Here is a 25,875-nt window from a genome sequence, read left to right as displayed (position 1 = left end):
TGAAAGCCTATCATGGCCGAGCCCCGCCCTGCAGTCTCATTGGCTGAAGGGCCCGCCTTTCTACCTGGTGCGGAAGTGACATACTTAAGTTGGGCCTCGCGGCGGGGCAGCCATCTTGGAACCCAGCACCTTTACACGTGCGGAGGCGATAGTGCCTTAGTCACGTGGCTCAGCAGCTCCTATCAAGCGACGGGGGTGAGGCCTTAGCCTCCAGGGACTTCCGGGCAGTCAGGACTGCCACTTTCCTTTACCTGGCTTTCCTTTACAGTACACAAGTTTCATTTATTCTTCCTTCCAGGAAAGATTGGTGTGTTCTGTTCAGCAGTAATGACAGAAACAGTAGCGATATCTCACTGGTTTCCCCGATTGGAGAATAAAAGAATGGTACCCATTTTTGGGCTAAAGGGCATAGGGGAATAAGCTGTCAGGGATCTTGGCCCACTCCATCACTGGTTTATTTAGTTTCTGTTCCCAGTTTCTCCTGGGGCTCACAAGAATACGCGAGTCTCTCTTCATATTCTGCTCCCCTGGGATGGCATATGTAGAAAGCTGGTGTCTCAAGACCTGAAAAGGGGTTAGCTAGCAGCATTAGCTGGAAGAAGGCCTGAGATATAGCACATCCACTATTTTAAGGCCCCTCAAGGAAGACCACCACTTGCATATCTTCAAAGGATCCTTTATTGACCAGAGCAGGACCGTGGCATTTTTATATATATTTATATATATAAAAAAAAGTTTGAAGATCTGGCAGGCAGTAATCCCTTTGCACGCCCGCCACCCCCACAGTTTTCCTGCCCACTAAACATGAAGGAATGGATGCCCCACCTAGGCCATGGGCAAAACTCCCCGAGAGGGAGGAGGGCTTATGTGGCCATTCCCTTCCCATCCGAAGTCAACATACTCGCAAAGGAAACAAAATACAGAAATCAAACATTTAAATATGAATATCCAAAGGGAATTGGGTGGAGAAACAAAAAGGAACTGGAGTTTCTTGGGAAGGATCTCCCTTGTTCCCTTGCCCACTGATGGGCTAAGGGTCTGGTGTATGAGGCTCACACAGTGAGTTTGCAGTGACATAGTTCCTTGTAGATCTGACGACGGAGTTTGGGCATGTCCTGCTGGGTGAAGCTGAATGGCTGAGACAGGGCCAGGTGCTTGCAGTACTGGGTGTTGACAAAGAAGGCCATGAGAACCATTTACTGAGCATCCCTCCTGTGCTACACATTTCACACAAAATATACCTTAATCTTTCAGAAAATACCTGTTTCTCATACACACTGACACTAGAGTCTACGCTAGGCCTTCTACAAGTCTACATAATATATCTGGTGTTTAAATGGGAGAGTATATTTAGTTGGGAGAAGGATGACTGGAAGCCTCTCTATCAGGACCAAAGCCAGAGAACCAGTCCCAACTGAGAATGGAGATAGAAAGGCCTGAAGACAATGAAACCAGGGTTTGTGTGCTAACACATAAAGGTACTCCCTGCTGTCCATTTTGGCTGAACCAACTGAGGCAAGAGCCACCAACAATCCCTAAGCTACTGATGTGAGAGCTAAGAAGACCTTATCATTTGCTTACCTGTAACACAAAGGCACCACAGTCACTGTCATTATTCTGCCTGGCCACATTCTAGGGAATAGAAAGCAACAATCTAGAGGTTATGAATTCAATTGCTGCCTCCTATCAAACTATCTCATTTCTCTCTGGAAACTTACCATTTTGAAGTAACCTTTCCAGCCCTGGTGGAAATCCAGTCGGTCTTTCTTTACTGCCTCTGCTTGTAGGTACTTGGCAATATGCTACATGGGCAAGAAAAAAAGAAAGGGATACCTTAATCACTTACTAGTGTAACCGAGAGTATGCTGGTGAGAAACACCATGCCTACTCCTCAGACTCCAAGCCCACGCACACTTCTTCCTGAAATGGCTGGCAACCAGATCTCCCTACATTTTTACTACTTGTTTCCCCACAACCTCCTCAAACCTTAGGGCAGCGGCGATTTAGAGTTCGCTGTGAGTCAAAATAGGTGATGGTACGTCGCCTTACATCAACTGAGATAAGCGACCAGTGCACCTCAAGATGGATGGGGATTAGCAGTAATTCCTTATTGAAGATGTCCACCTGAAAAGAGAGTGCTGAAGTCAGAGACAACATACAACCCCACTGACCGCCATGAGCATCCTAAGAATTGCACATCATGGAATGTGATGCAAGGCTCAGCATCAGATGCTAATACTTTGGGGAGTTTTGGGGGGAGGGGCAGAACAGTGCTTGGGATACAAGTCAGGGTCCCTTGCACGCTAGCAAGCACCCCACTTCTGAATCACATCCCTATCCTGTTGTTTATAGTCTGTATGTATGTGCTGTGGGTTCCACAGAAATAGAGGCCAGAAGATAACTGTTACTCTTCAATGTCCACTTTCTGAGACTGGGTCCTTCCCTGACCTAGGACTCAGCAAGTAACCTTGGTGGACTGGCCAGCAAGTCCAAGGAATCCACTTACCTCCACTTCTGGATCACTGACACTACAACTACCCAAGCCTGGCTTTATAGGTGGGGATCACACTCCAGGCCTTGTATACCCTCTATAGGTTGAGATAGCTCCCTTACTCGGATGTTATTTTGTTTTTGTTTTTATGAGGCAGGGTCTTTCTACATAGCACTAGAACTCACTATGTAGACTAGGCTGGCTTCAAACTCACAAGATATCCCCCTATTTCTCACGCCTGGCTGATGTTGAGATACTTGATGTTGAAGAAGAAAGACAGAAGTAAGGTAATATCAGGCTGGGGTGGTGGTGGGGGTGGTAAGGAGGGTGGTGGTGGTGGTGGTGGTAGTGGCGGCACACACCTGTAATCCCAGCACTTGGGAGGCAGAGGCAGGTGGATTTCTGAGTTCAAGGCCAGCCTGGTCTACAGAGTGAGTTCCAGGACAGCCAGGGCTACACAGAGAAACCCTGTCTGGGAAAAAAAAAAGAAGGTAATATCATAACACTCACATGCCTTCTAATTGAGCACCTAGGAGGTAAAATTAGGAGTTCAGGGCCAGCCTCTACTACATGAGACCCTGTCTGCTACCAGGTACATATTCATTAAAGGAAAAAGTCTAGATAAGTACCCACGCTCTGAACCTGCAGAAATGGTCAATGGCACTGGCTGTTCTTCCTGAAAAACTGAGTTCAATTCCCAGCACCCACAAGGTGGTTCACAACCACTGGTAACTTGTCTGACGCTCTCTTGTGGCCACTATGGCACTGCATCCATGTGGTGCTAACACCTATACACATATAATTTAAAACAAATGAAAAATAGGCTCAGGATGTTGGTGCCACACTGACAGTGTCGAAACTCCACTTCTACACTTAGTAGCCCATGACCATGAGCGAGCTAATTAGCCGTCTACACCTTTCCTTCTCTGTAAGAGGGAGAGAGCAAAAGCACCTGCCCTCATCATGGGGAGTCAGCTACTCACTCACTACCCACAAAACACATGGCCTGAAAGAAACGCTCAGTAAATGCTTACATTCATGCTACCCAGGAGGAAACTGCAAACTGGGAAAGTAATTGCTCAAGGTCACAGAAGGAAGCAACAGCACAGGAAAGACTTATTACATTTTCATTATTGGGAGGAGGGTGTGGGTACACAGGCCAGGGTTGGCTGTGTGTCTGTCCTTCCACCATGTGAGGCCCAGGGATCAAGTCAACTCCTCAGGCTTGGCAGCAAACCTTTACAGTTATCTCAGATATATACAAGGCTGAGGGGGAGGTTGTATTTTTATTTTTAAACAGTATTTCACTCTTCTACTGGAAGAAGCAAGACTCAGCAGGTCTCTAAGCAATTCTAAGCACAAACACTAAACCCAGGAGCTGGAGAGATGGCTCAGTGGTTAAGAGCACTGACTGCCCTTCCAGAGGTCCTGAGTTCAATTCTCAGCAACCAAATGGTGGCTCACAACCATCTGTAATGGGATCCAATGCCCGTGTAATATTTTAAAAAACCAAATTAAATCCTGCCACTTGGGCTGGGGTTGTAGTTTTAGCTGCTCTCTGGGGGTGCGTAGAAAGGCAGTGTTAGGTAACAGGAGGAAGGCACGTGTGTGTTAGAACCAATGTTCCTTTGTCACTGTTGAAATTTCATGGCCTTTCATACCAGGAGGGGAAACCTATGGTATTCTTGAATACATCCACATCTGCTCCTGACTTAATTTTTACCATCACTTAAGCAGAAAACCCAGATATAATCCTCCACTGATATCTTCATCCCACATGAAACCTGCCAGAAATGTCTACAAGTTCTACCTTAACCTCCTCTTGTCTCTCCTTTGAGCACCCCAGCCAAGTACTTCCCCTGGACTGATTTTTCCTTTCATTCTTTATCACTGAGTGGGGTCATCCAACATGAAGCACCGCTAGTCTGGTAGGATAAAGGTGCTTCCACCAAGCCTGACGTCCTGAGTGTGGGCCCTGGAACTCACATCCCAGGGGACCTGACTCTCACAGTTGACTTCTACCCTCCACGCCCACACCATGGCATGCACTCACATCCACACAAAATGTACCCAGAACAACCTCTATCCTTGTCAGTCTACCTTACATGCCTCACACCATCGATCCATCTCTAATTTCCTGTCATTCAACTACCTCAGTCACTGTGTCAAAGAATATTCTTTTTCTCTCTGGGTCTGAAGTGCTTGCTGTTCTTTTGCTGCAAGCCCTGCTCCCAATCCGCACAGGATGACTCCTATCCCTCAGATGTAGAAGGCCTTACTACAGATGTAGGTAAGACCTACACCCAAAGTACCCATTCCCATGCTATCCCAGTCAATGTGTTGTAGGACATTCACAGCCCTCTAGGACCAGCGAAATGTACCTTACTCTCATCCCAGCAAAGAAAGAAGTCTCCTGATTAATACTGCATCCTCAGTTTCTACAATCACGCCCGGTACACAAGACCTTTAATGTTTTATAGAATGATAACTAGTATTGGGGAAAGGACACATAGAAAGCAAAAGTCTTAATTTTTTTTAAGAGATAAGGTGCTATACAAGTAGTTATAAATTCGTAACTCACATTTTTGGTCCACCTCTTTACCCCATCATAACCCTTGGTTCGGAGTTTATCATAGAAGAAACTGTTGAAGAAATGCACCTGTACCAAAGACACAGAAAAGCTGAATAGAATTAAAAGACTTGAGAGCTGCCCACAAAGTAGCCCTTCCACCCTCCCAATTCACACACGCTTTCATAGCCCAAGTGAAATGGCTCCAATGACCACCACCATACTCTTTAACCTTTTACAGATAAGTTCCTGTCTCAATTTAACTAAACAGGAAAACACTACAGATTAGCTTACAGTTTTAAAATGAATACATTAGCTATCTCCCTCTCCAAACTGCAGACCCTGTGTTATATAAAATAGAAGAGATAAGAATGGATGTTTAAAAAAAGAGAAAGGAAAGGGGGAAAAACTGTTCAGAGGGCTGGAGAGATGGCTCAGCGGTTAAGAGCACTGGCTGCTCTTCTAGAGGTCCTGAGTTCAGTTCCCAGCAACCACACAGTGGCTCACAACCATCTGTAATGGGATCTGAGGCCCCCTTCTCGTGTTTGAAGACAGCTACAAGTGTACTCATATACATTAAATAATTTTTTGTTTGTTTTTTGAGACAGGGTTTCTCGCCACCACTGCCTGGCTAAACATTTTTTTTTTTTTAAAAAAACTGCTCAGGATTGCAAAAGTACTGGATACTAAAGAATCTGATTAGTGTTGGGTCAGGAAAACCAGGGCTACACAGAAAAACCATGTCTTTAAAAAACAACAACAAAAAAAGTCGGGTGGTGGTGGTTCACGCCAGTGATGATCCCAGCACTCTGGGAGGCAGAGGCAGGCGAATTTTTGAGTTTGAGGCCAGCCTGGTCTACAGAGTTAGTTTCAGGACAGCCAGGGCTATACAGAGAAACCCTGTCTCGAAAAAAACCAAATCAAAAAAAAAAAAGGCTGGACCTACCTTTTCAGGGACTGTGTCCATGACCAGGTCTCCATACATGTTCATCACCTGGGGAGAAAAGGCAATTTGCCGTGGAGGATGTGGCATAGGTAGAGGGTTCCCCTCGGCAAGACAAGGCCACTCTGCAAAGGCCTTGTCAAGCCTTTTTCTCTTGCTCTCACCTGGTCGTTGAGCCAGTTCTGGCCATATAAGGTGCCCAAGTCATCCATGGTGAGCACATGCCGCTTATAGGACACCCGGAAGCCCCTGACCATGGCGTTGCCTGGCATCCGCTGGTAAGACTGGATCAGCTGCAGTACCAGACTCTTCCTGCATAGGCCAAAGTTTTGGAATCATGCAAGAGCTAATGGGGCTGGAGCAGACAGAAATACCCACTACTGTATATACAATTAAAACAATGTTTCCTTTTCACAGGTTATTTTGATGGTCTCCCACTCCCCAGAAAGAAAGGCCAGGGGTGCTCTAGGACAAGCTTCTCAGTGTCTCAGTGTCCTACATAAAGTTCCCAATTGTCCCACAGGGCTTGGCACTTCATCTGCAGCTTCCTCTGCTGCGGTGCTAGCTCTTACTTCCTCAAATACATCACTAAAAGAGAATAAGCACTCTCTCCCCATCCCTAAGGTCCCAGCCCCCCTCCAGAGGGTACCTGCCTTCAAACCTCACCTGGAGGGTGTAGAGAACTCCTGCTGGAAAATGTCCTCCAACTTCTCTACAACTTCATCAGTGCTGAGGGGGATGAGGCTACCATAAGTTTGAAGGAATTCATCTAAGATGCCTAAATGGAGGTAGGAGAGAGTAAGGCAGGGCCTTTAGACTCTGATCTAGGAGCTGGTCAAAAGGAGCCTAAGTCTTCTAAAGGCTTACTCTGCACACAGGTCACATGTTCCTCCCGCAGGGGGCTATGCTGGCCGGCTTTCTCCCCAGGCCTATCTGCCTCTTCTGCAGAGCCCAAGTCAGCACTCTGAAACAGTTCCTGAGCCACGTGGTCTCCAATGCTGCACACATTGCTGATGAGTATGCTGGCATCAGGGGGTGCCAGGCTGCGCTCCCCTTCAGGACCAGAAAGTCCCCCAAAACCATTGGGAAGAGTACAGGAGAGGAGGCCTGTAAAGACAGACACAGGATAGGAATGAGGAACTGGCCAGGTAAAAGACCTGATACACACAAATGGTAAGACCACAGAACACAGACTGAAGGCACAGAAACCTATGTAATACAGACCCCCACCACCACACACACACACGCCTAATGTAAGGCTGTCCAAAGAGTTTATTAAAGAAGAGAAAGGGGCTGAAGACATGGCTCAGAGGTTAAGAGCACCAACTACTCTTCCGAAGGTCCTGAGTTCAAATCCCAGCAACCATCCGTAACAAGATCTGACCTCCTCTTCTGGAGTGTCTGAAGACAGCTACAGTGTACTACAGTGTACTTAGATACAATAAACAAATAAATAAATCTTTGGGAAAAAAAAAGAGAAAGAGCCAGGTGTGGTGGTGCACGCCTGTAATCCCAGCACTTCTGAGTTCAAGGCCAGCCTGGTCTACAGAGTGAGTTCCAAGACAGCCAGGGCTACACAGAGAAACCATGTCTTGGAATAACAAAAAAACAAAAATACAAAAAGAGAGAGAGAGAGAGAGAGAGAGAGAGAAAGCAGTTAGTCATCTTCATAAGCAAGAGGAATGCAAAAGACCAGGATTTGGAGACTTCAGAAATATCTGCTGCATGGGGCTGGAGAGATGGCTCCATGGTTAAGAGCACTGACTGCTCTTCCAGAGGTCCTGAGTTCAAATCCCAGCAACCACATGGTGGCTCACAACCATCTGTAATGAGATCTAATGCTCTCTTCTGGAGTGTCTGAAGATAGTTACTTACATAAAATAAATCTTAAAAAAAAAAAATCTGCAGGGCGGTGGTGGCGCACGCCTGTTAATCCCAGCACTCTGGGAGGCAGAGGCAGGCGGATTTCTGAGTTCGAGGCCAGCCTGGTCTACAGAGTGAGTTCCAGGACAGCCAGGGCTATACAGAGAAACCCTGTCTTGAAAAAAAAAAAAATCTGCTGCCCATATATGCTTAATATCTAACACAGTGCACAGTGAGTAAGGAAGGTTCAGTATAGTAAGGATACCAAGCTATTTAGCTTGAGTTCTCTAAAGAGGAAATATTCAAATAAAAATGTTAAAATTCACAAATGACATATTCCACAAGAACTGATATATTCTACAAGAACTATGAGTGCTCTGTGGAGATCCATATCCAGGCCGTATCCCAAAAGGAAGAAAGCCTTGGAATAGGCAAAACCGATCTCCCTCAGCCATTGTCCCCTTTGTCATCTATTCTGAAGACCATAAGACATGTACTGAAGGATCTGTTCCTAGCACTGGGTCCCCGGCATCACTCCTGCTCAAAATCACAGTCCCCAACTCCCACAGGATAGGATCTTTCTTTGCAGCCCAGGTGGGACCTTGATTCATTGTTCTCCTGTCCTAGCCTCCAAAATCATAGGATTACAGGTGTGTGCCTTGAAAATGAAGGCTTAAGATCATTTCTAGAATATTCTGAAGCTTGGCTCTGCTTTTCTTAGGCTCACCATGGCAACAAACTCCTGGTGCTCCAGGCTCATCACCCTTCCCGTTTCCCACCTTACCCGAGTCAGGGTCCAGAGGAGACTTTGGGGTCCACCTTAGTCCATCTTCCTCCATGGGGGGCCCAGAGGGCACTGGTGGAGACCCTCTCATCCCATCCTCTGCCATGAGAGCACCTAGCAGACCCAGCCGGGGTGGGGGTAGCCCCCGGGGGGAGTCAAAACGACAGCAGGGTGATGGCACCTGTGGCGTTGCACCCCCTTCCTGGGGTGAGAGATGGTTCTTAGGGTGTGCGAGGTTCCGCCGCCGGCCTCGGTGGCGCCCCCAAAGCTTCCAGTGGAATGTCAGCGAGGTGCTTTTTGAGTAGAGCAGCATCTGGAAGGCTCTCATGGCTCGGCGCCGGCGCTGGGAGCAGGCTTTTCTATGAGAGGGTCGGAGAGCACGAGAACTCTGGGAGGCCCCCAGGTGGCCCCATCTAGGGGGTAGCCTCCAAGCTGCTACTTCCTCCTCATCTTCCTCCTCCTCCTCCTCCTCTTCACTAGCTGAGGCATCAAAAGATGGCCGAGGGGCAGGGAGGCGTCTAGTTGGCACTGTGGTCCCAGATCCAGGATCTGGCCCAAAGCCACCACCGGACTTGAGCCGGGGCTTAGGGGGTAGGGGCCAACGAAGACGCTCTCGCCTGGGATTTGAGTAAGTGGTGCCGGGTCCCGGGGGCTCAGGCCCCCAAGACCCGGTCCCCCGTATAGTCTCTTTCATCTTTCAGTACCCTGTAAAACAAAAGTTTGATGATCCAACTGAGAACACCCTACTCCTTCCTCCAAGATCGGAACTGTTCAGCATTTTCCCTTTGATTTCAGATACAAATAAAGAAAAATCTAAAAACTCAACCCCAGCTCTTCCTAGCCAGCCTCGTCCACAATGAACTGTGTTGGTATGGCCATCATTTCATCCCTTGTCCAGGTAGAGAGCAGAAAGAAAACGACTAACTGGTAGGCCTTAGGTATTTTATTTTTAAGCTCTTTGGGTGAAACCCAGCATTTCCAGGCTCAGCTTTAAAGCTATTACGGGTGTCCTTAGGACAAGTCTGAGGGCTACTTTGGTAAGAGATGGTTCAGCACAGGAATCCGGGTACAGGTAGACAGGAAGACAACTTTCACCAGGAAAACTTTGATCCATGGTGGGAAGTTCCCTTTCACCCTGGAATGATGTGGGGGTGGGGGGTGGGCACACACATCTCAGGTGTGGGGGAGGGTGGTGCGAGGGTAATGGCTCAGGAAATACAGTGATAAGAGAGGAAGATGTTCAAGAAAACTGGAAGCGAACCGAATCGGTGCTAAGCGACCGAATTAAGGAGATGGGACAGAACGGAGCCGTGGGGGCCAGGCAGACCGGCCCCTCTCCAGTCTCGCCCTGGCAGACCTGAATGCTTCCCAGCCCCAATAGAGTTTGAAAGCTCGGGCGACTCCGCACACAACGGTTTTAAGTCCTTTAAAGGGCCTCTTGGGCCCAGTTAGGTGCGAGCGAAGACCAGAAATGGAAGAGGCCACAAGGGCGGGGGGGAGGGGAAGGGGCGTCCTCACCAGGAGCGGGGAAGCCGGGCACACGGGCCCCAAGGCGGGTGTCTCCGCCTCAGGCTTTCCGGCACATCTTTCGGACGGCGGCGACCCCGCCACTCCTGCTGTCCTCAGGCGGAGCCGTCTCAATTCGCGAAGCCAAGGCTCGTGCCGCCCCACTGCGGCCGCCTCTAGCGCGGCTCTAGCCTCCACCTCTACCTCCACCTCCACCACCGCCACCACCCCTCCTCCTCCTTCCCCTCCCGCGAGCCCCAGGCCCACCGCCGATGGCGGCGCACAATTAGTGCGTCACACCCGGCGAGCGGCGCCGGCTCGTGCTCAGTCCCGCCTACCTCAGAGCGTCCAGGCCACCGGACGGCCCCGCCCTCGAGCTCCACGCTGAGCCGAGCCTGCGCAGTCGCCTGGCCTGCCGCGTGTGGCAGCCCCACTGCTCGCTCTTTTACGCTTGCGTGTCGCGTCCAGCCTCACGCTCTACGTCGCAGCCATACGGTACTCCCTGCTCTTCCGTAGCCTGAGCTTTGGGTGATCTAGTGGGCTTCCCAGCGCATGGCCGAAATGTCAGTGGCCCTGCAGGGACTGGACTGAGGCTAGGCGCTTAGGGAAACGGAGGCGGGACATTGGGGTATTTGGGGGGGGGGGGTGTTGTTTTTTTAAAAAACTGTAAACTGGACTTGATTAAAAAGTGAGACACGACCAGTGTGCCAGGCCGTCCAGTACATACAAACTTCCCGGAAACCGGTCTGATCTAGGAGAATCTTATTTGTTTGTTAGTTTGTTTGAGACAGGGTCTCAACCATTGTAACTCCTGCATGGCCCGGAACTCACTATTTAGACCAAGTTGGCCTCGAACTCATCGAGATCTGCCTCCCGAGTTCTGGAATTAAAGACGTGAAGCACAATGCCAGCTCGGAAGTTCACTAGGGGAACGGGGAGCATGAACGGCATGCATATAGGGCCACCTAAAATACATTTTTTTCTAGATAGTAACAAGGATTTGGACGCAAAAGTGAAATATTGAAAGCCGGGCTTCTTGTAAATCGAAGCAGAGGGTACTTGAGAGAATTGGACAGGTTTTCCCTAGGAGAGACCGTATTCTTTCGTCAACCTGCCGCTAGGTGGTGGTGCTGTTCTGGATGCATTCCAGTGGACAAGGCTTGGCACAGTGCGCAAAACCCCCATAACACACACAACAAAAGAATTTGGGGCTGTGTGGGAGATAAACACAAAATATTCTACTTTTTTAATATCTGTGGAGTCAAAGCCCAGATAGTGGGAGTGGGGAAAGGCAAAGGAAGGAACAACAGTCGAGATGTCAAAGCCCAGGAGAGCTGCTTTGGCCACTTGCTTGTCCTTTGTCTAGCCAGTTCTTGGAATGGGAACCCCCCCAACCCCTTATCACACAATCATAGTTTCACAAACCCCAGGAATGTTCCATGCGGAGAAAGGCTAAGTTTTGCGTTTGCCCGTGGAATTTTGACAGTGATAATATCCCCTTGATGTAAATGAAAGACACCTGAGGGGGGGGAAAAACATTTCAGATGCTTCGTTCTGCCTGCCCCAGCCCCTCCTCCATGTTGACTTTGTATGTTTTCAGTTTTCTGTTGGGGGACATGTGCATGCGTGGAGATCAGAAGACAACTTAGGAGAGCATGTTCCTTCCTTCTGCTCTGCAGGTTCTTGGAATCAGACCCAGGCGGTGAGACGTGAGGGGCGGAGCACGGACCTTTCCTCATCGAGCCGTCTGCCTGGCTTTGCTTTTTAATGTTGGAGGCAGCCTCACTGTGTAGCCTAGGCTGACCTTGAACTAGGCAGACCTCCCATTTCGGCTCCTTCCGTGGGATTATAGGCATGCACCTAGTGGTTCATAGGCTTGTGCCTTTTCTCCCCACAAGGACCGAGGCATTTTGTTCTTCCGTCTTCAGATTTGCCTCTACACCCTAGTTCCCAACTCTCTAGTCTAACTTCCCACACCAAGTCATCTCTGCTTGAGTTGATGGGATCTGCTGGGCTCACTCGGGTCAACACTCCTGAGCCCACAGTTCTCACCTGCACTGTAGCAGCTATTGTAGGCACGGTCAGGCTCAGGAGGCATACTTGTGATACATCGGAATAGAGTTTCCCTTCTCCCTGGGCCTTCCCGAGATACCACCTGACCCATCGTAAAAGTCGCATCATGAAACAGGACCTGTCAGAGGAGGGAGATGACGCTGAAGAGGACCAGGATGGCACTGTTCAGTCCTTGGAGGCCTCAGGAGCACTGGTAGTGGAGCCGGGCAATAAGGAAGGGGTCTTCTAAGCTGGGCATGAATGGATGGGTCGAGGAACCCTCCTCACAGATAGGGTACTCAGACAAGCCAGTCTCCATTTCCACGTGGAGGGCTCAGGGCTTATCTGGGATTACCTGGCTATACAGCAGATAAATTCCAGTGTCCCGGACTCGGACAATGTCTCCTTGGGCCTCCAGGCCTCTCCCATGCCTAAGTGCTGGTTGCCACATCACCTCTGTCACGTCAGAGTCTACTGGAGGTGAGGAGCGTGCAGGTCAGCGTTTCTGTACGCTCAGATACATGAGCTCTCCCTTTTCATTTCTAGGGTTCTCTTGGCCCCAGCCCCACAGTTCCTGGTTGGTGCCCCTCCCACAGGGCCGTTATTTAAAATAGTGCTTACCCTTGGAGGTAATGTTAATTGGAACAAGATGCAGGACTGAGTGCTTCTCTAAGGAAAGAAGGAGGAAAGAGCAGTGTTGGCCTGCCCCCAGGGGCCACCCCCACCCTCGCCTCAGCTCTGGTCGGCACTCCTCTCCTCATGCTCCTGGCTCACCTCCAACCCTGCCGGAACCCCAGGCTCACTCACTCTTGTGCTTCTGGGTGAGTACTGCTCTCCTTCTCCGGGCTCTCGCCCCCTCCTTCCAGGCTCCCAGGACATCAGGGCTCTGCTCATGAGAGAGGGCCAGAGTGTGACTAAGATGTTCAGGGTCTCAGACACCCTTCTTCCCAGCCCTCCTCGACGTCAGGAATAGCTGAAATGTTTGTACCTGTCATAGGCCCCTGGTCTGGGCACTGCCTGCCGTTCAGGGTGTTACTGGCATTAATTTATAACAGTTTATTTTCCTTAAATGGCTGTTCCCTTGACTTCCAAATCAAGGGCCACTCCTAGCACTCCCTTGAAATTTTGCAGATTGAGGGGCTCTGAGACCCATCTGCCATTCATCCTTCACCCCAAATTCCCATCTCCCGAAACTCACCTGTTCCCAGAGGCTCTGCCATGGAGACTCCCCCCGCTTCGGGGAAGGCCCTCCACCCTGCTGCAGCCGGCTCACCTCCCGCCTTAGGCTCTGCAGCTCTGTTTGTTGGATCAGTAGTGCGACGGCACAGGTCACAGCCCCCAGAACCGCCCCCCAACTCAACCAGAGAGCGACCGAGAGGGCCGGCTCTCTGACTGAGCCCCCCATGTTGCCTGGAGATGAGGCTGGCATGAGCTAGGGACCCCAACAGCTGTGGTCTCAGAAGTGAGGTGGCCAGGAGGTAGCAGGAGGGTGGGAATACAGGCAAAGGCACAGAAGGGAAGAGTGAGTTACGCAAGGGAGAAATAAAAAGGAACTTGAGAATAGGAAGAAATCAAGCTAGGGTACTACTAGTACCCCTGGTCCCCAGGGCAGAGTTAGTGTCACTCTGACACCCCTGCCCCCCTGGCCTCTGGAGAATTTGGTGCCATTATCTAAGAAGGACTGGGCAGCCGTGACACCCAGAGGAGCGGCCAGCATTCAGGAGCCCGGGGGCGGCCCCTACGTTGGAGGAGGGAAGGTCCGTTGGCTGTGGGGCAGGGTGCCAGGAGCAGGGAATGGGTAGGAACTGGGCAGCATGAGGTTAGGAAGGTGAGTGTGGTAGACGCCCTGACTCAGCCAAGAATGAGATCTTTGAGGAGGTTTGTTAGGGGTGACTGGAGATGAGAAAAGGGGCTTAGGGGCCAGCAGGGAGGAGAGCCAGAGACAAGAAACTGGCAGGGTGCTGGGGTTAAGGCTGGGCCGGGTGTGCTGGAACCAGGCCTGCACTACTCCCTGTGCTGAACTTGGCAAGCTGGACTTCCTGTTTCCCAAGAAGAGTTCTTACATAAGGTTCTCTGGACAAAGAGAAAAGACAAAAGCCCCAAGCCCCTCAGTCGGTGCCGCACTCCTCCCCACGCCCATGTAGCTGGCCCACTGGAGTCCTTCCTATGGCTCTGAGCCCCTTCCCAAGCCAGCTCCCATCCATCTCCTAGCCAGGCCTGGGCCAGCACCTGCTCGCTCCACTGCTGGCTGTCCTGAGGCTGCCAGGAGGAAGGGCCCCGCTCCTCCCTGCCAGGGATTCCCCTGCAGGAGGAAGTCCTGTGCTAGGAAAATGAGGCTGCTGCTGCTGCAGCACCTTGAGCAGAGGACCAGGTGGTTTCTGTTGTCGTTTGTTTGTTTGCAATTTTCTGGTACCTTTGTAATTTCTATTCACAACTGCAGCTTGGAGGCATGCAGGTTCCCTGTTCCCCAAAGCCTAAATTGCCTTCCCACAACCTTCAGTTACTCTGAATCCCGAAGAAGAGAAATCATGATTTATTCTCTTTAATATCCATTTAACATTTTGTCACAATAATAATAAAAATAGTATCTTTTCAAAATCCACAGGGATCCAGGGAGGAGCTTGTCTCCAGCTCTTTCCCTCACACTTGGGGACTTCTGGCCTAGGCCCAGGTTCTTTGGCTTCCTGCCAGGCCCAGCCCATCTCAGTGCCTGATGCACATAGTCAGTAAACGAGGGGTCCTAGGGGTCAGGGATAAGTGGGGGCTCTGGGAGCCAGTGAGGTGGATGGCTGTGGTGGGATGGGATGATAAAGAAGAACTGGAATGTCTGTGGAAAGGGAAACGTGGACAAGCTCTGGCTGCCTTTGAGGAGAGGACAGGACTGGAACAAGGAGCCGCTAGGGGTGGAGGAGTGGGGGTGGGGCAGGGTGGTACTCTGGGAGCTGTCCGGGTAAAGTTTAAGGAATCTGGGAGAGCAAGACCCCTCAGTGAACTTGAAAGAGTCCAAAGTAGGTAAGGAAGGGGGCGGCCTTCAGATGAGCCCAGGGGAGGGTGCGGATCCGAAGGGAAGACCCCGGCCGGAGCGGCAGCAGCCCAGACACCTGGCACAGACGAAGCTGGGGCCCAGGAGAACTTGCTGCTGTGGCCGAGAATTCTTCCAGGCAGCGCAGGGCCAGCACACCATTCACCAGCAAGTCCAGCTTCAGGTAGACGGCCTTGCCCTCATCAAAGTGCACCTGGGGAGAGCGGCAAGCACGGTCCAGACCTCTGCCTGCCCTCGCTGAAAGCCAGGAGACGCAGACTCTCCCTCTCCACCCCTTCCTGGCCAAGCCGCCCTCCCCTTAGCCACCGCTCTGCCATGGAGCCAGGCAGGCTTACCTGACAGTACAGGTAGTAGAGCCCAGCCCTGATGACTGTAAATTCCCCAGTCTGGTGGTCATAGCGCAGAGGGCTGGAACTGTTAATCTTGGTCTCTTCCCAGCCACTCACCGTCCCGTCCACACCTGAATGGAGGAGGTTTAGGGATAAGTAGAAGTCCTTACAAGACTCCCCACGCTCCCCGGAGCCCATTAACTTTATATATGTGTGTGTGAGGTACACCTGGCCCAGAGTATAGGTGGAGCCATGCCCTTATGGCGCAAGGAGTGATAAGGTATTTGTGTGATGAGGAAGTTGTCCCTGGTGATCGCCTCTGGGGAGATTAAAGAGTAGTGCTACAGCAGAAGAGTTGGGGTTTTTATAGTTTGCTTCATGGTTCATGTCCTGAATATATTATATGTGTATATGTGTGTATGTGTACGTATATATACATGTATACACACACACACACACACATATATGCATCATTTGAGTCAAAGATGGGTGACAGGCTACAGACTCACTCACTGGTTATGAATTTAAAACTTCCTATACAAATGAGGAGAATGCCCAGCAGTGGTGGGGCATGCCTTTAATCCCAGCACTTGGGAGACAGAGGCAGGTAGATCTCTGTGAATCTGATGTGGCCTGGTTTATAGAGCAAGTTCCAGAACAGCCAGGGCTACATAGAGAAACCCTGTTATAAAACAAACAAAAAAATAAAGTAACAATGTGTTAATGATCTCTTCTCTCCCTGACAATGACTTCTAGTTTTTCCTTTCTCCTGCAGGAGCGGTGTGGTGTGTGTGTGTGTGTGTGTGTGTGTGTGTGTGTCTGTGTGTGTGTGTGTGTGTGTGAGAGAGAGAGAGAGAGAGAGAGAGAGAGAGAGAACAGGTCTATAATCTGACTATTTGGGATTCTGAGAAAGTTCCTGAGTTCAAAGCCACCCATGGTTACATAACTGAGACCTTGTTTTAAAACAAAGCAAAACATGACAAATAGACCCAGCCATGCCCATCTCTGACTTCCCTTCTTGTACCCCAGCAGTCAGCAAAACATAAACTCTGTATTTATTCCCCCTTGCAAGGACAAGGACAGCAGTCTCATTGACTCCGAGTATTCCCAGCACTTGGAACTGGGCCTCACCTAAACGAACCTGACAGTTCTCATCCTTTGGGTCTGTAGACTTCCTCGGTCTCAGGCGGAAGGTCTCACCCTCCTCAGCCTCCCTCTCTGCCTTCCCCAGCTCTGTTCTTGTCTCTTATTTGTTGTTGCTTGGTTGAGACAAGGTATCACTATGTAGCCCTGGCTGCCTGGTAGTTACAGTTACTGCTTGGAGTTCTGACCTTCCTGCCTCAGCCTTCAAGATGCTGGAATCACACTACACACCGCCCTACCTGGCTTTCTTGTCCCTTTCTCAAGTAAACAGGAACTCTTTGGATTAGGGTGTGGCTCTGTGGTCCAGCACTTGTCTAGAGTATGTATGACCCTGGGTTTGTCTCCCTTATCTCCACATTACCCACCCCAAGTAATGGGGGAGGGGAGTGATTCTTTCTGGGCATTTCTATTCCCATCTGAGTTAGCACAGCCTCCCTTTACCCAACCTGTTTTGACCCTTTTTTTTTTTTTTTTTGGATTTGGTATTTTCGAGACAGGGTTTCTCTGTGAAGCCCTGGCTGTCCTGGAACTCTGTAGACAAGGCTGGCCTCAAACTCAGAAATCTGCCTGCCCCTGCCTCCCAGAGTGCTGGGATTACAGGTGTGCACCACCACTGCCCAGCTCCTGTCTTGACCCTTTAACCCAGAAGGGTGAATGAAGAGTTGCTCCATTATCCACACCCCATGCATGTGGCTCACAGTACCACCAGCCCCTCCTACACCAGTACCAGGTTTACTCAGTGCTAACAGTTTCCTCCTGTTCTTGCTCCTGAACAGCCCTGCCCCCTCTGCCCCTCCCTACCCAGTTTGGCCTCCTTGGGACTCCTGACTATTTCCAATCTTGAGTCTTCCAGTTTACTCCCCCAAAGTATTAGAGTTACTATTGCCAAAGCCTGATTCTTCCTGCATTACCTTTGATGGACGGGTCACTGAAGAACAATTCCCTTTTTGTCTTTGTGACCTGCCATGTCTTCCGTATTCTTCTACCCTACCCTATTTTCGCTTACAGGCATATCCAACCCACAGCTGTCAGGAGGCCCCATGGGCCCCCTACATCCCAGGGTGCTGTGGACGTGACCCAATATATCTGCAGAAGACATGTCACAGTATCAGAAGATCAGATACCCTGCATCTGTAGAGCACTTTTCCACCTCGGCCTCACTGAGACTCTTAACAATCTTCAGCCTCAGCAGACTTGTCTCCACCACACAATTAAGCTTCGAGGCTACACCGGGGGAATGAGTCCCTGACTCCACTGTAAAACTGTCTTCCTGTGAGGTGCTCTGTGCCTTGGGCCGCCTTACTATATCATTCTTGTCATCTAGCATTGTAATTACACATTTACAGACTGCTGTTCCTCTGTGGTGAATCCTTAAGCAAAGGTATGTGAGTGTGACTCACCATGGTCTGGTTCCTGGTAAATAGTTCCTGATTGCATGTATGTTGAGTCAGTAAACTGATGCTTGGGAAATCACCAACCGCCCAATAATGCCCAAACAATGATGCCCAAATAAACAGTCTCTCCCAAGGTGAGGAGAGCTAGCCTGGCCTTACTAAACAGGGAAAGAAGAAGGCATACTAGGTGCTGACCAGCTCAGGCTAGGCTAGCTGTGGCCAAAGGACATAGTATACATGGGAATGTGAACAGTTCCTAGGTCACTCAGCACCACAAACCTTCAAAGGGTGTCTACTGCTGCTTGGCAACTCCCTCGCCCCATAGGGGCTGGACTTGATAGTGTAGCATCTCTCCTCGGATCTCCCGCTGCCAAGTCCCCAGTTCCCCTGGAAACCTAGCCATCCTTAGGCCAGGGGTCCCCCACAGTACCTATGAGCACCCCTTGTCGTGTTCCTTTGGCATTTTCATGATGGAAGTGTGTCAACTCTTCCTTCTAGAAACATCCTTTCCACCTTGGGCACTAGCCTATGGGTAGCCCTGTCCCTACCCCAGATGAGCCTCTCATGAAGACTGTGTTCAGCACCTAAGCATGTCCCGGATGGCTCTGAATCCCACTTCCACCACTTAGCCCTGCCATGACCTGGGCAAGCTGAATATCCTCACTTATTCGGTGCAGGTTATCGGTGTCTTCCTGCTACAGCGTTGTGGGGATCTGATCAATTTTAATGCCCACCGGCTAATCCCAGTGCCTACCCCAAAGGCACCAGGACGAATACAGTTTGGCTAAGGACCGAGATTCTCTTTGGCTTACATCCACTTCCCTCACTCTTGCTCCTGTCTCTCATTCCCCTTTCATACTTTCTCTGCTCCGTCTACACTTCTAACCACAACCCTGAAGCCGCCCATCAAGGTCATCAGTTGGTGTTATGTCACAAAACCCAGTAGTCACATCTCTGTCTTCATGCCATGTGACCTCTCAGCTGCCTCTGCACAGACAGCCACATCCTCCGGCAGGAGACTGTCTTCTGAGATCTCAGGGCGCCACCCTGCCACCCTGCCTGAGATTCTTCCTTTCCCATCTCTTCAGCTGCTTCCCCTTCTGCCCAGCTTCAATCTTGGGGCGTCTCTCACCCCTGGTGTCTCATCTCATCCTGCAGCTTTAAATAACAACCCCATGACCATTTCTCACCTAGCCCGGGCCAGCCTTGCCACCCACGCACGCACGCACGCACGCACGCACGCACGGTGAGATTCACTTTACTAACCGTCCTCCCCACTTGTTCATTATTAGACATCTCCAAGTTAATCAGTCAGCTCACACCTACTCCCCTCCTGGGCAGCCCAGTCTTAGGAAATGGCGTTATCTTTCTCCGGTATTCAAGCCAGATATGAAGGCACCAGCCTGGAGCTCCAGCCACTAAGGAGGCTGAGGCAGGAGGATCACTTAAGCCCAGGAGTTCTAGAACAGCCTGGGGAGAGTGGCAAGGCCCCACTTCAAAAACTGAAAACAAGGTATATGCTATTTATTAATCCTCCTTTTTTTTTTTATACTATTTTCATCTAACCCATAAGCAAGCCCTGCATCTCTAAGCCACATGTTGAATCTCCAGTTCTCCACTACTAATGCCCCAGTCAGAGCCACCCTTGTGACCTGCCTCCAGGCCTTCACAGTGGACAGATGCTCCAGGTGACAGAACAGCAAGTACAAAGTCTAGAAGAGGCACACTAGGGCACAGTGTCAGCCCCACAAGTGCAGGAAGTGAGGCTGGGGCCATAGCACGAAGGGACTGAAGCTACCAGAGAAGCGATGGGATAGGAGGGCTTAGCTTGGCAGCAAAGGTCTGCAAATAGCCACAGGGCTGGAGGCAAGGTGCTCGAGGATGGGGGAGGGACAGAGTCGAGTCTGAGCTCCTTAAGGTCATGTTGTCAAGGTGGGGGACAGAGATGGGCAGAGACTAGAAACATTTGGAGAAATAATGATCACACAGTAGGAGAAAACGTCGAAAACGGAGAAAGCATGGCCACAGGTGCTTCCCTGAAAAGCCCGAAGGTTGGAGGAGGAAACTGGAGGCCACTGGGGAGGGGCCTGGTTCTGCAGAGGGTTGGGGTCTTCCAGGATCCCATGCCAGGGTCACGGAGAGAACTTAGAGGACTCTCCTAAACTGGCTTCTGGGGTTCCTAGCATAGATGCAGGGAGAAAGAGGCTGGGGGCCCCTTTTCTGGGGCGGGAGATGTAATGATGGGTCCAGGGAAAGCTGGGGTCCTATGGGACTCACCTGCCTGAGCTCCATCCTGTCCTGGCCGGGGATGAACTGTAAGACACAGGAAAGGGTTGGTGATGCTCCCCCGCCCTCTCCCACATCCCTCCCCCGACAGTGGCCTACCTACCTTCATAATGGGCTGCAATAGCTCGGCGAGGCCGCGCCTTCCGGCCTTTAGGAGCTAAAAATAAAGCAAGGATTTATTAGCAGATTAGCAGACACCTCTCTGGGGAGCCAGGAGCTAGCCCCGAGCCTCCCAACCTGCTCAGGACCCTGGCAATTATCCAGACTGCTGGGCATCACACCTCCAGCCTCATCTTCCTTCATCAACAGTAAACATAATTTATCATTCAAACTGGGATACTTCTGAGAGCAAGAGGTGGCTATTAATTAATAATCACCCTGGGCTAGGGTGCAGCTTAGTGGTAGAGTATTTGCCTAGCATGCACAAGGCTCTGGAATCTAGCTCCACCACCACACAGATACACAGACACACAGACATACACAGATACACAGACACAGACACACACAGAGGAGGGAAAATTTCATCCATCCAAACCAGTAATAAATAGTAATGAACCACTGATTCATGGGAGTCTTTGATTAGGGAAGCCCAGTTCTCAGACTTCCCACCTTAGCCTTAGGGGAGGACTCCTGGAGTCTTTTGTGGTAGGGTGCATAGGTAGCAGCTCCATGTGGCAAAATGAGCCTTAGAAGGTAGAGCTAAGGTTCCTAGATTCCATTCTCAACAGCTTAGCTGTGACTCCAGCTCTCCTTCATGTTCCCTGCCTCAGTTTCTCTACAAAAATAATCGTTCTTTTTCTCTGTTCGCTTCCTAAGATTGTTGTGAAGAGGAGCAAAGCAGTATATGAGCTGAAGAATCCCGTTACTGAGACAGAGGGACGAATGCTCACCACTCCTTCGAGGCCGGACTAGTTGTTCCAAGAAAGGTACCACATCCGGGCTTTCCTCTGTCCGGGGACTCAGTTCCTAGGGGGATTAAGGGCAGGGCTCAAACAGGAGACAGACGGCCACAGGGCCATCAGAAGAACCATCAGCCATAACAGACAAATCCTAGTGGTTGGCCAGATTTGGGAGTGAGGCTAGGTTCTCAGCCCCAATCAACAACCTGCACCAGACTGACACACTACACCACCCCCCCACCCCCCTCATGCACACGTACATCCACATGATCTCAGAGAGGTGGAGCAGAGACAGACAGAATGTATGCATAGGTATATGCACAGCACGTATATGCTCAGCACGTATGCACTATCATTCATAGAGCTTCTGTCTCTGGTGCCGCCCAGACTCCCTGTAGTCTCACCTCACAGCCAATCAGCCTTTTCACTCCGGCAACACAGCTCTCACCTTGGGAGAGTGGCCCCTTACACCCAGATCACCCTCTTTCACACACTGACATACCCACGTGGGCTGGTTCACTCCACACACTCAGTCGTAAACTAGTGCCAGCTGGAGTCTCCCTGCACACACAGCTCAATGCACACACCTCACACACAACTGTCACAGCCAGCCAACGCCTCAGCTCGGGCACATTTTTCCCGTGCTGGCATCCTGTAGGCAGCATCCACACCTACTCACAGGGAGCTCCCGGTGGTCCTCCGCTGTCAGCTCCTCCTGAGAAGGCTCCTGCTGGGAAGGAGGCAGTGGAGGCAGCGTCACCCTGTCCTCCTCCTGACATCTCATCTTCCACCCCTTTTCCAATCCCCTGGCCCTCTGCCCACCCGGCCCCCATCTGCATCTCTGCACTTTCTGCTCCTAATATGCCCAGAAAGGAGTATGTGAGGGCCTCACCTGGGCAGACAGCGTCGCCCAGCTCCCCAGGCTGACCACGACCAGCAGGAGGCCAAGGCAGGCCAGCGCCAGGCCCAGGCTCAGCACCAGCGGGGCCAGCAGGGCGGTGCCCGGCTCCCCCCGGCGCCCCCTCCGCCTCTGGCTCCGACGGGCGGCCATGGGGGCGGGGGGCTGTGCCTGCCTCACCGCCCCCCCATCCCGGGACCCGAGGGAGGGGGAGGGGGAGCTGGTGGGCGGGTCGGGCCAGAGGAGAGGGAGGGACCAGGGAAGCGGCCGGAGGGGGGCGGATGAGGACAGGAAGCCGGACACTGTTTGTGTGATTAAACTCCAGCCTCCCCGGAGTGCAGTGCAAAAAGTTAGAGGCGTCCCGCGCCCGGGCGCGTGCAGGCAGGCGACCGCAGTGGCACTCCACACCAAGGCCTCTGAGGGCCAGTGAAAGCAGAAGTGGACAGGCATCCACCCAGGCCAGTGTGCCAGGGACGGGACGCAGGCCCTGGCCGCAGGATCTTAGCACCGCCCCGGTATGCTGAGCCCTCCCACGGCAATCATTAATCATGGAAATGCCCCCAAAGGGCTTGCCTACAGGCTAGTCTGATGGCAGCAATTTGAGTTGAAAGTCCCACTTCCAGAATTTCCTAACCTGCTTCAAGTCGACAACCTAACTACCTCTTTCTCAGCATAGGCTATTTTTTCAGATCATCCTGGGGTTTTTTGTTGTTGTTTTGGTTTTTTCGTTTTGGTTTTGTGAGACAGGGTTTCTGTGTATCCCTGGCTGTCCTGGAACTCACTCTGTAAGCAGGCTGGCCTCGAACTCACAGAGACCCGCCTGCCTCTGCCTCCTGGGTGCTGGGATCAATGCACTCAGGAGGCGCGGGTCACCCTCGGCAATAAAGACTATTTTTAAAGATAGTTTGTAAAGTTGTGTATGTGTGTGTGCAGTATGCAGCTGCTTGAGCGCATGAGTATATGGGCAGAGGCGGCTCCCTCACTAGTCCCGCCTTGTTTTAGGGGAGATAGTGTAGTGACAGTTCTGAAATTTTGAGTTAAAAAAAAAAACAGAGATCCGGGCGGTGGTGTCACACACCTGTAATACCAGCACTCTGGGAGGAAGAGGCAGGCAGATTTCTGAGTTATTTCAGGGCTATACAGAGAAACCCTGTCTCAAAAAAAACAAATCCAAAAAACCAACAAAAAACAAAAAACAACAGAAATATTATAAGAATATGTTTCTGGCCCCTGGTTCTGGAAAGACTCAGTGAAACAGTATTCAGCAAAACCAGAACGGGGAAGTGGGAAGGGGTGGGTGGGAGGACAGGGGAAGAGAAGGGGGCTTGCGGGACTTTCGGGGAGTGGGGGGGCTAGAAAAGGGGAAATCATTTGAAATGTAAATAAATTATATCGAATAATAAAAAAAAAAGAAAAAAAAAAAAAGAATATGTTTCTGTTTTAATCCCCGGTATGGGAGCAGGGGCTGCTTCACAGCAGCTGACTGTGGTTTGCCTGGTCTCTAGCAGAGGCGAGGTTTTGCCAGCTGCAAATAGTTTCTGTGATTGTGTGACTTTTGGAATTCTGGGGACTTTTCAGAGGGTACACCAATGCTGTAGCCCCGAGAGGCCCCTATCTACTGCTAGGAGGTGAGACAGGGTGTTGGGGAATAAAGCGCAGGAAAAAGTATCCACAAAGCAGCAAAGACCAACTACAAGCAAAGAAACAATAAGAAATTAGATCCAGGGATCTCTCTCTTCTCTCTCTCTCTGTCTCCCCATCTATCCTTCTTATCCTTACTTTGACTCATGGTTCTGGTCCAAGGTTGAAGGGCCTTCCTCTTGCCAAAGTCCTAAGTAGTACAGGACATCACATGGTGACAGATAGGGAACATGAGAGTGGACAAGCTGGCTTTGTAGCCAACAGGTTCTGAAGATAACCCACTAATCCATCCATCGAGTGCATGGATTGATTAATCTACTGTTGAGGGCGGAGCCCTAGTCACCTCTCATTATCTCCTAATGAGGACGAAATTCCAACATGAGTTTCAGAGGACAAGCCATATAAGGCCATAGAAGTAATATGTGTTAAAAGGAAAGAAACAGGTAAGATTAAAGAATAAATTCATGACTGAGGTGAAAATAATTAAGCTATGATAGGACAATAGTATTTAATTGATAAAATGCCCAAAAAATTTTTTGCTGTATTTTTCTTAGAATGACATGGGTTTGGATGCATGGAGAGTTATGGCTTGGACATAGAGTATCTCCCAAAGGCTGGTACCTAATGAGATGTGCAGAGGTAGGTTTTTGTTGTTGTTGTTTTCATAGTCTTTTTTTTTTTTGTAAACTGTATTTATTTAATGAATTTTATGAATGAGTGCTCTGATGCTTATATATCCGCAGGCCAGAAGAGGGCATCAGATCCCTCTATAGATGGTTGAGAACCACCATGTGGTTGCTAGGAATTAAACTCATGTCCTATGGAAGAGCAGCCTGTGCTCTTAATCTTAACCACTGAGCTATCTCACCAGCCCCAGAGGTAGGTTTTTGAGAAGTGGTTGGATCTTGAGGGTCTTGATTATATCAGTGATATTTTTTTAACTTTATTTTTTTTTTATTTTATATAGGTGGGTGTTTGCCTGCATGTATGTCTGTACAACACACACATGCAGTACCTGTGAATGCAAGAAGAGGATGCCAGGTCCCCCCAGAACTGGAGTTACAGCCATTTATAAGCTGCCGTTTGGGTGCGGGACCCTGAGTCTGGATTCCTCTGGACGAGCGCCTGCTGGCTCTCTTAACTGCTAAGCCGTCTAGTTAATCTCTGCAGCTCTCAACTGAAGCGTGGGTTAGGCTATGAGAAGGCATCAGGACTGTGAAAGGAGAGCCCTGCCTTTCCCTTCCCTGCTCCCTGTACCCAACGAGGGAAGCAGCTGTTCTCTGCCAGAGGCTCCCCACCGCCAAGTCCTGCCTCATCATGGGCAAAGGAACAATGTAAAGTGACCATGGACTGAAACTTTGGAACCTTGAGTTCAAATAAATCTCTCCTCCCTTTGCATTCTAGGTCATCTTTAGCAGCAATGAAAAGTCCAATTAACACAAAGAAGAGAACCTAATGCTAGCCCATTGTTTGCCAGAGCTAAGCCCTTGTTAACATGCTCATGATAATGTATATAGAGCTGTATCTTTCAGTCTGTCAGGTCCAAAGCAAACCCCAGTTCCCCAAACCCCAGAAGGCAGGCCATTTATCCCTTAAAGAGCTCATCCTGGTGCACTAGGGGAAGATTCCTGGCAGTTAGATAACAGCCAGCATTCCTCAGGAATTTGTGACGCAGATTCCCCTCTACCAAAAGGTCGTTTCCCTCATGCCCAGAGGAGATAGTGACACCCATCCATATATCAAAGCTTATGTTGGTATCACAAGCACAGGTTACACATTTTAAAGTCCAAGCTGGGCCCCCCTCCAGCTCCCTCCCCACAGCTATCTTGTTTACACACTTTCTCTCTCTGCTCCTGCTCTTCTCCCAGCCTCTTCTCTCTTCTCTGTCCCTGCTAGTCTCCCCTCTCTCCCAGACAGCCCTGGCCATGTCCAGTCTGTTTCCCTCTCCTCTGGACTCTTCCAGATGCCCCTCACATCTACAATAAAACAAACAAGCAAACTTCCCCTTAGCCACCCCATGTTGTCAGTTTATAC

General features: G+C 50.4%; 3 protein-coding genes and 1 long non-coding RNA gene across 10 annotated transcripts; 1 reads left to right on the top strand and 3 right to left on the bottom strand.

The window, feature by feature from the left end:
- Positions 1-660: 660 nt before the first annotated feature.
- Positions 661-10,383, bottom strand: Senp3 (SUMO specific peptidase 3). Its single transcript, XM_052194841.1, has 11 exons — positions 10,169-10,383; positions 8,651-9,355; positions 6,871-7,110; positions 6,670-6,781; positions 6,168-6,315; positions 6,007-6,054; positions 5,073-5,150; positions 1,987-2,124; positions 1,719-1,802; positions 1,582-1,632; positions 661-1,163 (listed from the first exon to the last, which is right to left on the bottom strand). Exons 2-11 carry the CDS (start codon positions 9,342-9,344, stop codon positions 1,053-1,055), a joined length of 1,704 nt encoding a protein of 567 aa, XP_052050801.1. The 5' UTR covers positions 9,345-9,355; positions 10,169-10,383; the 3' UTR covers positions 661-1,052.
- Positions 10,384-11,372: 989 nt separating this feature from the next.
- Positions 11,373-14,350, bottom strand: Tnfsf13 (TNF superfamily member 13). Of its 4 annotated transcripts, none has more exons than XM_052195509.1 (6): positions 13,407-14,347; positions 13,016-13,094; positions 12,830-12,877; positions 12,564-12,679; positions 12,209-12,347; positions 11,373-11,675 (listed from the first exon to the last, which is right to left on the bottom strand). In XM_052195509.1, the coding sequence occupies exons 1-6, from the start codon at positions 13,635-13,637 to the stop codon at positions 11,566-11,568; spliced, it is 723 nt and encodes a 240-aa protein (XP_052051469.1). In that variant the 5' UTR covers positions 13,638-14,347; the 3' UTR covers positions 11,373-11,565. The 4 variants fall into 4 exon arrangements, with proteins under 4 accessions (XP_052051469.1, XP_052051468.1, XP_052051470.1 ...); XM_052195508.1 differs by having other exon boundaries at positions 12,564-12,682; positions 13,407-14,345; XM_052195510.1 differs by lacking the exon at positions 12,830-12,877 and having other exon boundaries at positions 12,564-12,682; positions 13,407-14,350.
- On the top strand, positions 12,344-25,236 carry LOC127694099 (uncharacterized). 3 transcript variants are annotated; one of them, XR_007979786.1, is made up of 7 exons: positions 12,674-13,029; positions 17,732-18,104; positions 19,410-19,630; positions 21,220-21,329; positions 24,396-24,480; positions 24,585-24,720; positions 24,809-25,236. It is a non-coding gene; the product is annotated as an uncharacterized LOC127694099 (long non-coding RNA). The 3 variants fall into 3 exon arrangements; XR_007979788.1 differs by lacking the exons at positions 17,732-18,104; positions 19,410-19,630 and adding an exon at positions 12,344-12,422 and having other exon boundaries at positions 12,755-13,029; XR_007979787.1 differs by lacking the exon at positions 19,410-19,630 and having other exon boundaries at positions 12,673-13,029.
- Tnfsf12 (TNF superfamily member 12) lies at positions 14,735-22,699 on the bottom strand. Of its 2 annotated transcripts, none has more exons than XM_052195506.1 (7): positions 22,195-22,699; positions 21,982-22,032; positions 21,294-21,369; positions 20,507-20,560; positions 20,395-20,430; positions 15,587-15,711; positions 14,735-15,444 (listed from the first exon to the last, which is right to left on the bottom strand). In XM_052195506.1, the coding sequence occupies exons 1-7, from the start codon at positions 22,648-22,650 to the stop codon at positions 15,193-15,195; spliced, it is 1,050 nt and encodes a 349-aa protein (XP_052051466.1). In that variant the 5' UTR covers positions 22,651-22,699; the 3' UTR covers positions 14,735-15,192. The 2 variants fall into 2 exon arrangements, with proteins under 2 accessions (XP_052051466.1, XP_052051467.1); XM_052195507.1 differs by having other exon boundaries at positions 21,982-22,029.
- Positions 25,237-25,875: the final 639 nt, after the last annotated feature.

Source organism: Apodemus sylvaticus, chromosome 10 (genome assembly GCF_947179515.1).
Source record: "Apodemus sylvaticus chromosome 10, mApoSyl1.1, whole genome shotgun sequence".
Taxonomy (NCBI): domain Eukaryota; kingdom Metazoa; phylum Chordata; class Mammalia; order Rodentia; family Muridae; genus Apodemus; species Apodemus sylvaticus.
The sequence above is the reverse complement of the archived record's forward strand: the minus strand, read 5'-3'. Positions and strand labels throughout refer to the sequence as shown.